The 17,500-nt window shown below is 42.9% G+C and overlaps 2 protein-coding genes, 1 long non-coding RNA gene and 1 other non-coding gene across 6 annotated transcripts in view; 1 reads left to right on the top strand and 3 right to left on the bottom strand.

Annotated features, from left to right (window-relative positions):
* Nucleotides 1-9,378, bottom strand: part of pik3cb (phosphatidylinositol-4,5-bisphosphate 3-kinase, catalytic subunit beta) — a 38,487-nt gene extending 29,109 nt beyond the window's left edge. For 2 of the 3 annotated variants that reach the window (XM_068316906.1, XM_068316908.1), the window contains exons 1-2: nt 9,128-9,378; nt 784-863 (exon numbers count right to left, since the gene is read on the bottom strand). The gene's annotated coding sequence lies outside the window, so the exon portion shown is untranslated. Of the gene's footprint in view, nt 1-476; nt 649-783; nt 864-9,127 lie in introns of those variants that run through there. The other variant, XM_068316907.1, reaches the window with a different exon arrangement.
* On the top strand, nt 5,066-7,266 carry LOC137596219 (uncharacterized). The gene is made up of 3 exons (XR_011035513.1): nt 5,066-5,171; nt 5,475-5,621; nt 6,947-7,266. It is a non-coding gene; the product is annotated as an uncharacterized lncRNA (long non-coding RNA).
* Nucleotides 9,379-10,352: 974 nt separating the features above from the next.
* On the bottom strand, nt 10,353-10,425 carry trnar-acg (transfer RNA arginine (anticodon ACG)). Its single transcript has one exon. It is a non-coding gene; the product is annotated as a tRNA-Arg (tRNA).
* Nucleotides 10,426-16,436: 6,011 nt separating this feature from the next.
* The window catches only part of foxl2a (forkhead box L2a), a 1,848-nt gene continuing 784 nt past the window's right edge, over nt 16,437-17,500 (bottom strand). Inside the window, exon 1 of the mRNA XM_068317306.1 lies at nt 16,437-17,500. This exon is cut by the window's right edge and continues 784 nt beyond it. Coding sequence (XP_068173407.1) covers nt 17,178-17,500 — 323 coding nt within the window. The 3' untranslated portion in view covers nt 16,437-17,177.

Genomic DNA, 17,500 nt, shown 5'->3' with positions numbered 1-17,500 from the left:
ATAAATAAAATTTAAAAAAACTCATACGAAACACTAAATACTAAAAAAAAAATCATACTGAAGTACTCACTCCTAAAGTACTGCTAACTCATTCTGCTTTTACTCCACATTTAAAGACAAATATTTCCAAATACAGAGATTTAACTGGCAGTGATCGACTTAATTACGTCAGACCAGGTTTTAAGATGTGAGACTCTGGTCACATGACACATGCATGCATTCCTTTCCACACCCATATTTGCAGAAAATTATACTTGCATAGATTTGCTTTCAGCCAATCAGCACACGCTGATTTAACGCAGCATGCGATTGGTCCACTGCTGCAGGAGTGAACGCCTGATGAGCAGCTGATTGGCTCAAACCCTTTATAACCAGAGATGGAGCCACAAACTGGGTCAGTAGTGCTCAAAGCGCCAATCACAACATCTGTACTGATAACGAATTGATCCAATCAGACGTCTCTGGGCATCACACACCTCACTAATTATTTTAAAGGTGTTTCACACAGCATCTCCTCCTTTAGAGATCCTGTAGTGAGGCCATCCTCATCCTCTGGCTCACTTCCACACATTCCCCGCTTGTCACAACGAAGGCCGACGCAGAATCCAGCCAAGTCAGCGGTTTCTTCCTCCCCTCCCTGCAGCATGCATAAAACACACACACACACACACACACACACACACACACACACACACACACACACACACACACACACACACACACACACACACAGACACACACACACACACACACACACACACACTCACACACACACATCTTTACCTGCTGTTTCCTGGAGGCTCTTATTTGCTGTGCCTCTCCTCCTTCCTGGGGGCTTCTGGGTAACGGCTGGGACACGGCATCTGACGGACAGAAGAAGACAATGATACATCATCTAAAAACAGCAGAACTTCACCAGGAAGCAGCAGCAGTCGTATTTACAGTGAAGCGTAAAGCAATGAGGTCAGTGATATCTGCTTCCTCCGGTGCATGTGGGTCAGTGGCGCCCGTGGTGCTGTCTGACAGGCAGCTGGGAAGGAAGAGAGATCTCATGGCTGTTTTCAAAAAAGAAAACGTTTGTGTGGTGGTGTGAAACCGGAGAGTTTCCATACCTTAATCAAGATGTGAAAAAAGCTATGAAGTGAATTTGACAAGCAGAAAATGTGTTAAAAAGGGTTCATTAAACACATGGGAATGGAGCGGGATGTGAGAGACTGGCAGCATCACCCGATGGAAGCTCCATCACCCTCAGAGGTTGACGAGAAAACGCTGAGAACTGAAAGGAGAAGTGCCCCTCCTGACCTCCACCATCTATTATTACCCCGTCTATTCTGAGGACGTGATTCCTGCAGGAGTCGTCTTAATTCGAAAGAATGACTCACTACAACTTGAAACCAACAGAGTGAGTTGTGCATTCTCACAATTCCTGCTCACACTTTTATTGTAGCTTCACCACAGCCTGAAAAGTTCATTTACAGCTCGTGAAGGGGGGAACAGCAATTACGTGAAGACAATCCTCACGCGGAACTCTGAGTCACACGTCTGAGGTGTGGAAGATTTTTTTAGCGCTCAAAATAAAAGCTTCAAAGTAAAACCTAACAACATGGCAGGAGTTTCCCCCCCAGGAGAAAGACCACTCCTAGAAAAGAGGGCAGCCAACTGAGCACACGTCCAGAATGAGATACGGTCTCACTGATGTCGTATCCATCCACCAACACGTGGTAAAGAACGAGATCCGGTCTCAATGATGTCGTATCCATCCACCAACTAGTGGTGGTTTCCTTAAGTACGACTCGTATCTGGGATTTTCGCTCGTATGTCAAATAAAAACATGGCCAGAGTGACGGCTCGTATCTCAAAGAACTCGTATCTCGAGGTTCTACTGTAAACATAATGAAGATATTAATCACTGAGGGAAATGAGTGACTTCCTGTGTGGAGATTCCCACCTCACTAAAACTTGAATGAATCAGAAATCAGATTTTCTCTTCTTTCCTCATCCTGAGTGTTGTTGGTAGTTTATGTAACACGGTCCGACTAAATTAATTTAGAATTGTTTTTCCTGATGCTCTTTGTTTGGCTGCTTCGTCTCAAACATCTCAAATGGATCCAAACCCCTTGAGCTCAGCAGCTCAAAACAAGAAGACAAAATCTGAGGTGATGAATCAGCTCGTTCATCACAGGACAATTAGCTGCTAATGCTGCCGGAACTATTTTTACAGGAAATCAATCATTTCAGTCTTTTTTTTTAACACTTTATAGACCAAAATGATTAATCAAGGAAATCGCCGCCACATTATTTGATAATGAAAATGGATCACTGCTGTGATGTCTGTATGAAAGGGCTCAATGCGGTCCATTCCATCAGAACTATATGCCTCCAGCTTTAAAGGGCTGCAACCATGGCAACCAAGACATGAACTGAGTGATATGATTAGCAAACACACAGTGAAAACACACTGATGACACACAACCCACACACTTTCATTGGGGCCAGTAAACTTCCTATGTTTCCACAGCGGTTCAGATGCATCTTGTTTACCAGGATGTGACACAGAAAACAACTGGGGTGTGTGTCCAGGAGAGGGTTAATGTCCAGGATGGATCAAACCCTCACAAACAGGCCTGGAGATGAATTCACAGAACAACGTGAGACTCGTGAGTAAATATGTTGTGTCAGAAGCACCAGACGAGGCGACCGGTTTCAGGAAGTACGCTGTTTAAACACAACGATAAAATCTCAGGACATAGACAGTCAATGTTTAACTATGAAAATGAATGCATCACATGATCCACAGCAAGTGTGTGTGTGTGTGTGCGTGTGTGTGTGTGTTGCAGTGACCGTCGGACTGGGAGCAACAAAGACAGGGTTTAATATAAAAAGGTTTGTTGATGTTTTTGCTGGAGGACCACAAATTTATCTCTGCTTCTTTTTTCTGGAGCCAAACTCACTGCAACGTCAAAAAGTGTTTGAATTTAGCCATTTGTTTAATGTTTGGTTAAAAAAAATGTAAAAATGTCATTTTTCCCCCCCTCCATAGATCTCTAAATAGATGTGATAATACGTCAGAATATCAAAAATATCTTAGAGTTATGTCCAATCTGAGCCAAACTCCAGTTCCAAACCAGGGTTGAATCGTTCGACTCTCCAGGAACTTGATCGCCCGGCTTAACCGATGAATTTACAGATTTAATCCGAGACGTGAGCTGCATTTTCAGAATGACGTCCGTGGACAACGACTACGACTCCAAACAAAGGAGGCTCAAACAGGAGGGATAAACAAAAAAACAAAAAAACTGGCCCAATGCTCATGTAGAGACAGTGAAGTTTCTAATGAAAGAGATATCACACTCCTACACACACTCCTACACACACTCCTACACACACTCGTCTGTTCGGTCCTGCAGGACTAACTGACGAAGCACACACTCACCCAAAAACACTCTTCCTCTCCTCCACCCATCCTCTGCTGCAGGAATGGGAGGAATGCAAACAGGCCAATGCCAAATAAGACTGACCTTCATGTAACTCTGGACACACACACACACACACACACACACACACACACACACACACACACACACACACACACACACACACACACACACACACACACACACTGGGCTGGTCACCAGGGCAGCAAGCTTTCACTTCCTTCTGGTCTCATAAATTTCCAGCATTAAACCTGCAGGACGTTGCGGTCAGGAAGCGATCCGACTCGAGATGCTTCTGTTGCCCTGAAGCGTAAGAAAAACCTCCTGAATGATGATCCTGACATGAGATCGCATCCCGGACCCCTTCCTGTCCCAAAACAAGGACCGAACTACAGACTCCAAACATACAACAACAACGGCACTCACAGCATCATTAGCCAAAGCCAACAGGCCATCAGTCAAATCTTACAGGACAAACTACATCTAAGAAACACTTCAAGCTGGTGGGTCTGGAATATTATCTGGATCCACAATCCATTAAAAACCAGAGGGAAAAAAAATTATCCATCAAGACCCATATAGAGGTAAACCCCGTCTTACGTCATTAACTAGTTCCAGGAGACGTAACGTCAGTTGGATGAACTGGTCTCCAGTCTAAACTGTAGATAACCATTACCAGTTCTGTACTAGAATTTATTAATGAATGTATTTTAATAACATTTAGTTAATATGAATCTATTTTAAGCTGAAAAACAATGACAATTCATTTTTTGATATAGTACAGAAAAAATGTCTCCGTCTCGTCCTCAGCTCCTTCTTCCTCATTGTGGGTCACGGGGGTTGCTACGGGCTAATAATATGATATTATGTTTTATTCAGATTTATTGTACAGTAACATGACATTATCTGCTTTTAAAATGAGGTAAACTTAATTTTAATGTTTCCGTGCATTTAAAAAAAAAAACCTGACATATAATCGAGAACGACGTAACTCCAAACGACATAAACCGAGGTTTACCTGCATTGTTTCCCCAAACAAGGAGATTTTGTTTGCACCCACTTCCTTTTACATCTCTGGTTAATCTCTGTCAGCTAATAGGACTAAAAGAATTTGATGAAAAATCCAGCATAAATGATCAATACTTGGATTTGCTCCTTTATGCAGATGATAGACGAGAAATATCACAAATATAGCAAACAAAATCTCAACCACCTGCCAACAAAACAACAGATAATGTGTTTGTTTTACATTTTTGTAGAGAACAGGTTCCCAACTCACACCATGAAAAAGCAAAGTGAGGGGTGAATGCACCAGTGCACAATGGAGTGAATGCACACACACTTCCTTAACCACAAGGGTTGTGGGGGGGGGGCGTGACATTTGACCATGAGTCATCACCGCCTCACTGTAAACAAAAGAACGTTGTATGTCCCCGTCTAAAAAACAACACCAACCCACCCAACAACCCCCCGGCGACACATGAGAAACACACACACATGGTTTCACCGAACGCCACGTGAAGTCCTAGATGAGTGTGTGTTGACCCCTGACCTTCACACACTTCTCCCACAAGTCTTCACATTTATTTATCTGCTTCTATTTTTAGGCGCCATTGTCAGGCTGCCCCGACTGCGCCTGTGTGTCGCAGGAACGTTTGCCTCAGACTCTGGAAATCAGTTGTGTTCCCGTCGCCCCACCGAGCAAAGGTGGATCTGAGCACCGCTGATCACTCACAGGTCACACACACACACACACACACACACACACACACACACACAAAAAACACTAAACCACAACAACACAAATATGTGGGAGATAAATCGTAAATCACGTCGCTTTGCAGGAGGAAGAGGAAGAGAGGGAGATTTGACCTGACATACTTCATACTTGCGATATCATGAGGACAACAATAACTTGTTGAATCAGAAAGTGCATCAAAATATACTGAACAAGAACATGTAACCAAATTAAATATGACTTTTGAGATATCACAAGGTGAGCGTCAATACTCAGAAGTGAAATGGGGTTTTCCTTCTTAGGTTACAGACGAGACTGAAACCCCGCAGGCGGCAGCAGAACCAGACACCATCTACGGATCTACGGCCGACACACGACACCATCTACGGATCTACGGCCGACACACGACACCATCTACGGATCTACGGCCGACACACGACACCATCCAGGTACGTATCTGTAAATAATAACTAGACCCATAGGTGTCACGCCTCAGACATCTGGATGTTTGTCTCAATGATAAATGACTTTCATTTATCCACCAACACGTGGTAAAGAACAAGATACGGCCTCACTGATGTTGTATCCATCCACCAACACGTGGTAAAGAACGATATTGAAACTGGTTTGCTAAAGTACCTACTTTAACGTGTTTCCTGATGTCAGTGATTCATGTTGTGTATAACAAACTGGACGTGTCATCACACAACTTGGTTCTTCTCCTGTGTGGACGAGTGTGTGTCCACCGTGGATGAGTGTGTGTCCACCGTGGACGAGTGTGTGTCCACCGTGGACGCCGCGTCCCGTTTGAGTCTCCTCTGATATTGAATCATGTGTAATCTAAACACACCAGTGCTGATGGCTGCCTGGAAGCCTCACTGATTTGCTTGGACATAAACCAAGACACAGAAAACGGGCCGGCTGGAGGAAACAATGGCCCCCAGCTGGGTGGTACCAGCTCAACAGAGACCTTTTTAATCCACAATTGTTTCTTCCCACATCCGTATTTACAGTTTTCCTCACGGGCTGAACGTTCAGACGAGGAGCCGATGGACTCGACCTCTTTTTAATCCATCTACTTTCCTGCACTTACGTTCCACTTTATCTCCTGAAGCACTTCTGGTCTCTATCTGTTACACCCCCCCCCACCTCCTGATGTCTTCCTCACATTCTTAGGCAGGTCTCGGCCTGCTGTGCAACAAAGTGGAGGATTCCAGCTCTCACAGCGAGTCATGTTGTTTTTCCATTTGTATGTATAGCTTTGCAGACGGCACAGTTCCATTTGTTTTACTAGTGCAATGATGGAACCAATGTTGAACTGAGGCTCACACACACTCAGAAACTAGCGTGTTCACCGGCTCTCCTTTACACTCCTCTTTGAAAAGATGTTACACAAGCCTTTCCCTGTAATGAGGGGTGATTACTTCCCAACTGTAACAGCAGGAAGTGTGAATGGGCGTACGGGGGAGCGATATATAAGGAGAACGACAGCTGCAACCCACACAGGTTTCACTCTGAAGATGCCGAAAATAAACAGAAAAAAAAACACCTCAGGATGCAAAAAAATATGTAGGAACGATGAAGAACCAGCTGTAAAGTTTGGATGTCTTTTCTCACGTATTTGATGAGAACTCAGCTTAAATTTGATCCCATTCTGTGAGAACAGACCTGCTTTGTCTACGTCTACCTAGTCGGAGCTGCATTGTTGGCGGGTTGTCTGGGCTGACGTCAGTCGCTCTTATCAGCGTCCTCGTCTTCTTTCTCTACCTCACAGGGGGCCTGACAGTGGACTCTGCCCAACAAAGAGCAGCCGCCACTTACGCCTGACAGAAATAACAAACTCAGAAATAACACACTCAAAAAGAAGTGGGACTCCTGTGGCAAAAACTACAACCACAGAAAATACTCTTCACTTCTCGAGTAAAAAATAAGATGAAATTGTTAAGAAAGGCTCAAACTGTGTGGGACGACTCAGATGTTTCCTAAACTCCAGCATCTTTAAGAACATGATCGAATTTACATGATCATCACAATTAAATCGCGTTAGTTTGCAGGTTTAGGTTTATTAACTACTGAACGGTAAATGTTTGATCTGTGTTCGGAAGTGGAAAATATTATCCCCTTAGGGCAAGCAAAGACTTTTATACAGTTATCACTGCTTTTAAAGGAAGACATGGTTTTAGGGTGACCTCTATGATAGGTACAAACAAATAAAATTTAACGTCCTCTTTAGCCACCTCAGACAAGCCCGTCAGAAAATGTAGAATCCAGTTGCATGACTGTTGGATGGAAAAAAAGAGTAAAAGTGATCAAAGTAGTCTGTGCAGGTTCTCAGTTATCCAGGTCATGGTTCTCCAAAGTGGTTTAAATCAATCCACCGTACTTTAAGAACGTTTATTTTAGACGTTTCTCCTCTCATCCAAGAGGCTTCTTCAGTTCCTGTTGTGTTGGTTGTTACGCGAGAACTGAAGAAGACTCTTGGATGAGAGGAGAAACGTCTTCAAGAAACTCTCTTAAAGTCCTGTGATTAAAGTTGTTTTTTTTTACATTTGTGATACATGCAGGAATTAATTGGTTAACATTTACCAGAAATCTGATCTCACCAATGGGCGGTATTGTTTATTGATTGGGACTAGTACCCGGCTTCTGGAGAACTTGGACAGTGCAGTCCAACACCCTTCAGGCTCAATCTTCCTCCTTGTTGATGAACTCATCCTGGAGGCATCCGTGTAACCCCAAGTACACGCGTGTCAACAGAACGCCAACATACAGTCTGAACTGTCCTACAAAAATCCTTTCACAACTGATGCCTCGTGCTAAACACACACACACACACACACACACACACCGGGCCGTCACAACTCCCACATCCACAGGGAGTGTCAGGAAACGTGCCGTACAGTTGGCATGGAAACCGCTGGTTTACTGTGAAAGATTAGATGCTGGAATCTCGTCCCACGTCGTGAAGCAAGTAAAGATTCTAGCATAACTCTAATTTATATACTGGCTCTGCTTATACATCCTGTGGGGACTCATTCCATGCCTGCCTGCAATACTTGAATATGGATGGTTGGACAGATGCTGTGTCCACAATAATAGTTCATAAAAATAGTATTTATGGATCTGTTTCTGTTTCTGATTTCTCGCTCAACGTGACTTAAAACCAGCAGGTTTGTGCTGACGTGAGAGGAAAGCTGACTAAATGTATTACTCCCTAAAATTTCACATCCTCTTTACATGAATCACAAACGGCTGTCATGTCATCTCCATGGAGCCATCTGCGCTTTTATGAATAGGAGGTGAAATAAAAGTCATTTTAAATATAAATTACAGCAAATCCCACGTTTAGAAACTGGGGTTTAATCAAGTCGGGATAGTTTAATCAGTTGTTAAAACCAAAAGCAGTTCAGTAGAAATAATAAAAATAAAACTAGAATCTATTTCCTTCCTGTCAGGTCAGGTTTGTGCTGGAGTCCCTAAACAAACTCTATTTAAGAATTTAACAGGTTAGTGGTTGTCGTGATTAGTGGTTAAACTAACGACTCTACAAAATAAATGTGGAGCCTTAATAAATCCAGAGGGTCTCCTCTAATGTTCGGCATGTAAACAAAACCAGAAATGACGAGTGATAATAATAAAATGTGTAACTTTAGAGCTGCAGTCGCGACTGTCGTCCCTCAGAAGCCACGTTCCTGCTTGACATTTGACGTTACGAAGTGAACGAAAACGTCCAACAGGTTGAGTTTATCTAAACCTGTCGATGTGGTTTGAATGCCGAATTAAAATGGAAGCTTGAGTTGAGATTTTTCCGAGTTATAATCCTGGTTTTATGGTTTAAATAAACAAGCCGACGTTAATTTAACAGATTAATGAACGGAGTTTGGCCTGGCGTCCCCCGCGCGGATTCAGATGGACTGAAGGACCGAATCACCTGTAGGGAACCAGCGGGGCTTACCTTCCGTCACTCCGGAGGGAGGTCGTTCACCGGACGGGGAGCTGGAAGTTACTGCCGCCGTGCTGTCGTCACGACACGGTAGTTTCTGGTGGGTAAAGTACGTCCGGTGTTCGGCGCCACGGTGCCGTTCTCTCGCAGGCGGGACGCGCAGCTCGCAGGTGGGTCGAGGAGCGCGGTGTCGCTTCCCGTTCGCCTCGGAAGGTAAACCCACCGCTGGCTTCTCCTCCGCCAGCTCCCACTCTGGCGTCGAGCGCGACACAGTCACACGAAATAGTCCCTCCGCTCAGCGCCTTCAAAATAAAACATTTACGGCAACCTGCGTCAGAGCGGCACCGGTACCGCCGGTCGCTGCTGTTCAGTATTTCAAAAATAAACAGTAAAATATGTTTATTTAGAAAGATTAAGTAACTAAACTAATGTGTGACGGGATGTAGTATTAGTTATTACACGTTTTTGCACGTCATGTCGACGTTTAATATTAGAAACTTTTATTGTGAAGGCCGCATATTCTCTTTCCGGTTTGCTCCAGTTTGCTGCAGTTCTCCGGCCGGAACTTGGAGGACCGCCGGACCGGTTCAGCCGCCGCAGACCACCGGCATCACTCCTGAACAGCTGATTCACCCGGAAACATCATAGCTGTCAATTAAATCTATCAAGCAATCGGTTTAGAAGCTGAATCAATAAGACGCTGGTGTTTTTATCAGCCACCAAGATAGACAAGAAGCGTCTTCAGGATTTAAACCAACAACTCAATCAAGGTTTTATTCATAGGAGATTTACTCAGCCTGGAAAACAATCAAACCTGACGACGTTACAAGTAAAGGAACTTGGGAGTAAAAGATGTTGTTTGCTGCCCCCTATTGATCATATATAAATATGACACACACACACACACACACACACACACACACACACACACACACACACACACACACACACACACACACACACACGGAGAAAATTGCAATACATACAAACAATTGTTCATTTAAATTTTCTGATCCCCTGTTGGAAAATTATTAATTCCCTCCAGCACACAATATTGATCAAAGTCATGCATATATACTATATATATATATATAGTGTGTGTGTACAGGTCCCGTAACACACACACACACACACGAGGGGGTTGAGAGGATGCAGTTGGGGCGGGGGGGGGGCGCTTCTTCATGGTGCGCCTCAATGACCCCCTCCACCACGGAGCCACTGCCGCCCTAAAATGTAACGAGCCAGCCAGGAGTCGAACCTAGAATCTTCTGATCCGTAGTCAGACGCGTTATCCATTGCGCCACTGGCCCGGTAGGGAGAAAGGAAGAGGGAGAAAGAGCTGGACATAAATGTATTTCTGTCTATAGAAGTAGTATACATATATACTTATGATCAATAGGGGACAGCAAAGCACATATTTTACTTCCAAGCACTTTTAGACATACAGATTTTTTATTAAACACTGTCTAAAAGTTAAGTTTTATTTTATATTTTTTTCTTTGTATGTTTTATCATTTTATCATCTAATCTGATTGCCATTTATTTCAAATTATTTTATTTTATTTTTATAATTATTACCAAAAAGAAAAAAAAATCAATAAAATATGAATTATTATTAGTACTAACAATGATAATAATAATCAATAAAATCTGGATTATTATTGTATAATTAGTATTTATAATAATCATGATAATAATAGTAATTCTCTCTCAACATATTGAAGATATAATTATCCATACCAGTGCTTCTTTTTTAGTTTTAAAAAAAATATTATAACATTAAAACGTCATCTATTTTAAAAACTACTTAGTTTATTTGTACTTGGTAAATATTTAAACTTTCTTAATTTTCTGTAAATCCTCTAATATTCTGTAAGTGGCTGCTGGGGTTTTTGTGTGATTAGAGGGGTTTATCTTAATCTAGAACAAACAGCTGCAGGTCGTGATTTATCTTCTGTTTGTTCAGTTGATGGAAGTTTGTTCAGAAGCCTTTAAGATCTGCTGGATTCATTCTTTTCTTACCTTATTAGAAATAAATGGGTTTAATGTTTGTTATAAATTCGTATCCATTGCTGGCACATTTAAAAAAATGTTATTTGAAAAAGAAGAAGTGATGATCACGTGACATGTCCTGCAGCCTGACTTCTTCTCGCCCGTATTTTCCTCACATGAACCACAAGGGGGCAGCAGCGCTCCACGCAGCAGGGCCGCTTTAAAACAGGATCATTAGAGAACAGACTTATTTGATGCCTCCTGTAAAACGTTACCCCCCCCGTCCTGCTGCTTTGAATGAAAACCAAATACTGGTATTCAGTGTCACAACCACGCGTGGATGGAGATCAAACGAGGACCAGACACACACTACTAATTTTATCAGATACAAACTTATTTATATATATACAATCAAATAATCTCCTCGGGCTAAAAATGTGTGTGTCTCTCACCATTGTTGCAGAAGTGGTGTCACCTGCCCCGAGTTTGACCTGCTGGTGGGCAGGGGTAGGACGTCTCCCCCGCGGTTCCCCTCATAACGCTCTCATTGTCTGAAATTTGCTCGACTGAAGGTGGCCTCAGAGGAGCGGCCGGGTGTAGCCCGGAGTCCAGCATGCTTCCATTACTGCTGCTCTGATTTGATTAAATGTACCCGAACTCTGTCCAAACCCACACCGCGCGTAATCTCATCACGGACGATAAGCATGTAATGAAAAGCATGTTTAAAACTTGAAAGGGGCAGCTCACGTGAATGCGTATAATTATGGGTATCAAAATATCATCATATGTTTAATTGTGAGGCCTCGCCAAGAAGGTATGTAATTGTTTGAAAGAAATACGGTTGAAATTGGGATCTGACCTGGGTTTGGCATGCGTGTGTGTGTGTGTGTGTGTGAGAGTGTGTGTCTGCAGCAAAGGTCAGGCCTGAAAACACACTTCCTGTAAAGGACGTGTTACATTCCTGTCAATAGAGACAGACTCGGAATGAAACTTTCACGGGACGCAACAAGACCGCGCATTTTACGCGTGAGACGTTTCACCGATCATTCACTAAACTGTGACTTTCTGGAGGTGAACTGGGCTGCAGTGAAGGAGCTTTTACGCACAGGGCGTTTTGGAATGTTTTGCTTGTGAAATAAGATCAATTGACAGCATTAATATCTGCCTGGGTTTATATTTCCAGCAGGCTGATGCGTAACAGACCCGCCGTGACTCCCCCCCCCCGGGTCAGCCAGAGTCTGACCAAAGTTTATTATACAGTATCTGGAGAACAGGTGCTGGTTCCTTAATGATCCCGGTGGGAATTTGATTCCATCTTTGATTAATTGGAATGTTAACAGGGGAAGAGTTATCCTAATAGCCCCTCGCTGCCAACCCTGCGGAAGTTTTTAGGGGGCGAAAAGGAAAGGGGGGGTTTTTAAAAATAGACTCCATCTCCGCACGATGGGAAAAGAGCTGCCATTTAAATCCCGACAAAGCAATTTGCAGCTCATAATCAAGAGAACGGAAGCATTTTATCGCATTTCCCTTTACAGTATAAGCGCGGCCACTTCCGCCACATCCTCAGCAGAAATTAACATCAAGAAAAAAGCTCGTAGCTCAAACGGGTCTGCTGGCCCCTAACCAGGGATGTGATCAGAAAGACAGAATAACCTGCTGCTGGTGGAGGATGTTCACCGGATGCAGAAAAACCATCAGAAACCAGCAGGGAAATAAATATTATTACTTTTAAATCATCTAAATCATGTGAGCAGATAAGAGTCCCTCTTCATTTTTAAATAAATGACAGTGGGTGTTTTTACGCGCGTATTTCCAGATATTTCATCGACCTGCTGACCACAAAGGTTCCATTTCTGTTCACAAACCGGCGCGTTAATCAGCGCTCTGTTAGAGTTATTTTGGTTTATTGAGTGCAATCTATTGTTTCGCGCAGTTGTCATGAAGATAGAAATCAGTAGCTGCTGGAAACATCACGTAGATAAGCGTGATTATATTTGAGATTCACCAGAGGGAAATAAACAGCTGCGGTTGTGGAATAAAAATAGAAGCGCGCAAAGCAGAGAATCAAACTTCTAGTATTTCTGCTCCAGATAGAAAAGAAAAGAAAAACTCACGCGGATTCGAACAATCACCGGATTTTCTGCGAATCAAATCTCAGCATATTTTCCTGTTTGCAGAAGATGTGTCCCAAACAGAGGTGACCCCCCCCCCCCGTCTTTTCTATGGCTCTGAGGTGACGCGCACCGCTTCTTCGTGGAAACTGTTGCTCCTCAATCTCAAACATGAGCGGGAATGTCAGGAATTCAATTGTGCGCAGGCATCGGGAAGACTCTGACCTGCGTGGGACCCGGCCGGCCGGGTCAGAGCACCGGCGGCCCCCCGGGGGCGGGCAGAGCTTTCATAACCGGAACGAGTCCAGGTAGACGCTCCTGGTGCGCACGTCATTTTCAGTATTATTTTTTAGCTGTGTGTGTGTGTGTGTGTGTGTGTGTGTGTGTGTGTGTGTGTGTGTGTGTCACTCGTCGTGTTGATTCCAATCTGTCACCTGACAACAAACACACACAATCACGGTTATTCAGAGAGCGTTTGGAGGGAAAAAGACGCGCGCAAAGGACACGTGACGCTGCGTGAAAGCAGAAATAACGCAGAACGATTTATGTCGTGGGTAGTTTATCTAGAAATCATTCACATTAATGTCGAGATAAACTCAATTTATTCACCTGATACAAACAGCTGAGTGACTTTCAGTTATTTTCTATATTTTAGCACTAATTTCACAGCAGGTTCACTTATTTTATTTTGCTGTAAACACACAAAATATTTGAATGTTTTTCCCAAACGAAACGCGCGCACACCCGTGGACGTGGAGGCTTTGGAGCGAGTGATTTGGGGCAGGCCCGTGGTGGAGCCGTGAACCTCGGCTGGCCTTATCTCCCCCCGGCCCGTCACACATCCTGTATGCAGGCCCATTGTTCCACAGCCGGGCTGAACCCGCAACCTTCACGCACGGATGCACACCTGCCTGTTCACACACACACACACACACACACACACACACACACACACACACACACACACACACACACACACACACACACACACACACACACACACACACACACACACACACACACACACACACACACCTTCTCTTTTATAATCAGTAATATTTATATTTATTTCTAACATGCATAGAAAATGATTTTTTGTGAGTGTGACGTCACAGAGGCCAAATAATAGATAAATATAAAATAAACCAATACAACACGACTGTTGTGCTCATAATAAAAACGCTTATCAATAAACTATTTACTTTTTCTCCTTTTCCAATAATAATAATAATGTTACTATTACTAATGATAATAATGATAATAATATTATTATTATTAATAATAATATTAATAATAATAATAATTAGTTGTAAAGGTTTGTTCCACTCAAGCCTGATTTCTCGTCACACACACGCGTGTATTTCTTATTTTTGGAGCGGGATTCGAACCCTTATCTTCTTCATGTTTACTAAACATGAATGTGAGGAAGCAGAAAACCTTCACACCTCCACCTCGACATCCATCCACAGGAGGATCCACGCGTGTCAGTGTGGCGCGGAGCGCGGCTCCGTGGATGTCCTTATTTTAATTCCACAGAACCCCCTCATAATCAAAAATTTTTGTACAGAAAAACGATGGGATGAATTTATTGTGTTTTTTTGTGCTTCTTATTATTTCACATTAAAATTAATTAAATATATATTAAATTATGTCATTATGGAGCACAATATTTTATTTAAAAAACTGAACGAGACACTTAAAGATGCGGTGAGAATTAAAATCGATTTGGAATAACTTTATGCACATTGTGTTTCTTAACAAAACTGAAATACACGTGTTGTAAAATTAGTTTGAATTCATTCAACTTTTATTTTCCTGTCTTATATATATATATAATATATATAATATAATATATATATTATATATATTATATATATTATATATATAATATGTATATAATATTATATTTAAGGTATATTTATATTTACGTTTATTACCTTTATAACGACTATTGTTAAACATTAATATATTTAAATCCACATTTAAATAATTTGTTAAAACAAACCTAAAAACATTTTCATTCGTGCTTTATTGCCCAGCAACCCTTCACTAAACATCCAGGGGATTATTATGATCACAGCAGTGATAAATCTGTTATTGATTAACCCATTACGTCATCGATATGAAGGGATTAGCGGAGCGTCGGTTGTTTAACGGCTGTGATCCGGACGGTGTTTGACAGGAACCGAGGCGCTCGGTGGGTGGATCAAGGTGAAAGTAGGGAGACACCTCAAACATGGCGCCAAACACGTCTGACCTCTTCAGGGTGACCCCTAAACGATTCATAACTCGATTAAATCGAATAAAGTCGCTGGTCAGCGTTTGGAATACCTCCGTGCGCACGAAAGCTTTGACGCGCTGTCAAAACAGAACTTATTGGAGCCGAACTATCGATGATGTGATGATCTGATAGTGATAGGGACCGGGCTGCGAACCCTCTGGATCTGACCTGAGGATCTGATGACTCATTCTTACGTTTCATGATCGAATGTTTGTCTCACAGCGGTGGGTTTCTGGATTCCTCCTCAGTTGCTGTCCAAACCTCACACGACGGATTCTTTCTCCAAACGCACGTCCTGTTTTTCTCCGAGTTGTTTCTTACATGACTCCTTTTATTTAGTGGAAGCTGCAACAACACTCGACTGACTCTTTTTAACATCTGCAGTTCGAGCAAATATATTATTATTACTGTTACTGTAGGACTAAGAGTCCAGGGAGACAAAAAACCTGTTGATTTTCCATGACATCACGCACCCAACGCGAATTGTGTGTCAAATCGAGGAAGTGAAACTTTAATTTTAATCCGATTAGAGTTTTCTGGTCCCTTTGTCGACCTCAGAAGTGAGTCAGAATAAATGCTGGAGGCCACAGAATTAAGCTGACATGAACATTTACACATAAAAATAATGATTAAATTATATTTGATACGCAACACAAATCAGCCGCTGACACCAATTTATCAGACATTATTGTTATTATTATAATTATTATAATTATAATTTTTATTTTTATTATTATAAAATCTAATTTCATCACAACAGTTTAGCTTTACTAGATTATTCTGAATTTACGCCTCAGATCAACCAGCAGTTTAAAAACGGCTCCATGACAACAACTTGTATTTAAAGTGCGCGTAAAACAGATTACTTCATGACTACGGTCTTATTTTAAGAAATACAAGTTTATTAAGAAATTCACAAACCTAGAAAAGAGGGAAAAGTGCTAATTGAAATTAAACATGGCCCCAACATGAATGAGACAATAGAGCTAATCACGTTTATAAAAAAATAATAATAATCAGGCAAATTAACACAAATCTGGCACTGGCTGGCGTCACGTTGGAAATGATATCAAACATACAATGGAGAACCCTCAACTGGTTTTTTCTAAAACCCAACAGAACCATGACGCCCCCCCCCCACGCAGGCCTTCAACTTGACCTCTGATTCAATGACACTAAAGCTCTAACTTAACTGGGGGGGGGGGGGTCTAATGTTCACCTTTCATCTGGTGACAGTTTGGACGAGCCGTGCGTAAAAATGGACAGACATCTTTACGCACGGTCAAAAAAACCCACGTCAGCGACACCCCCGTGAAAATGAAGTTTCTCTTAGCTACAAAACCAACTTATGCAAACGGTCCAAGTGTAGAGGCGCACCGAATGGGTCCCGGAGGTTCTGCTACCTGAGGTGTCCACGATTCTCCTTCTTCATCTTCATCATCTCCACAATCCATCTTGGTGAAACTTTCGTCCTCTAATAGCATTAACCTCCCCCAAAGACGGTGTCAGGCTGGACCCGAACAGCTCAGAATGGTCTCTTCAAAAACAAAAAATATTAAAAAAAAGAAGAAAAAAAAGAAAAATACTCTCGGTTCTGCTTTGAAATCACAGGAATTCATTCTGACTCCCAGAGTCCTCATTTTGACGCGTATTTATATAGACCCCATCCGGGTAAACTTCAAATATCAATCCGCGTGTGTAACGCCGAGTGTTTGGTGTCGTGTTCCCAGTAGGAGCAGTGCATCATGGAGAGCTCCGCGGGCTGGCGGGAGCAGGCGAACTGCAGGCCCGCCCCGTTGCTGGACGAGACCGGCGGCGGCGCGGCGGTGGCCGGGCTCAGCTGCTGCGAGTGGTGGTGGTGGGAGGGGGGGTGCGCCGGGTGGTGGTGGGGGTGGTGGTGGTGGTGACTCATGCCGTTGTAAGAGTTCACCATGCTGGGGAGGGCCATGCTCTGCACCCGGGAGTAAGGGTTGTAGGACGCGGGGGCCGGCAGCCCCTTCA

The sequence above is a fragment of the Antennarius striatus genome, chromosome 6, assembly GCF_040054535.1.
Source record: "Antennarius striatus isolate MH-2024 chromosome 6, ASM4005453v1, whole genome shotgun sequence".
Lineage (NCBI taxonomy): Eukaryota > Metazoa > Chordata > Actinopteri > Lophiiformes > Antennariidae > Antennarius > Antennarius striatus.
The sequence above is the reverse complement of the archived record's forward strand: the minus strand, read 5'-3'. Positions and strand labels throughout refer to the sequence as shown.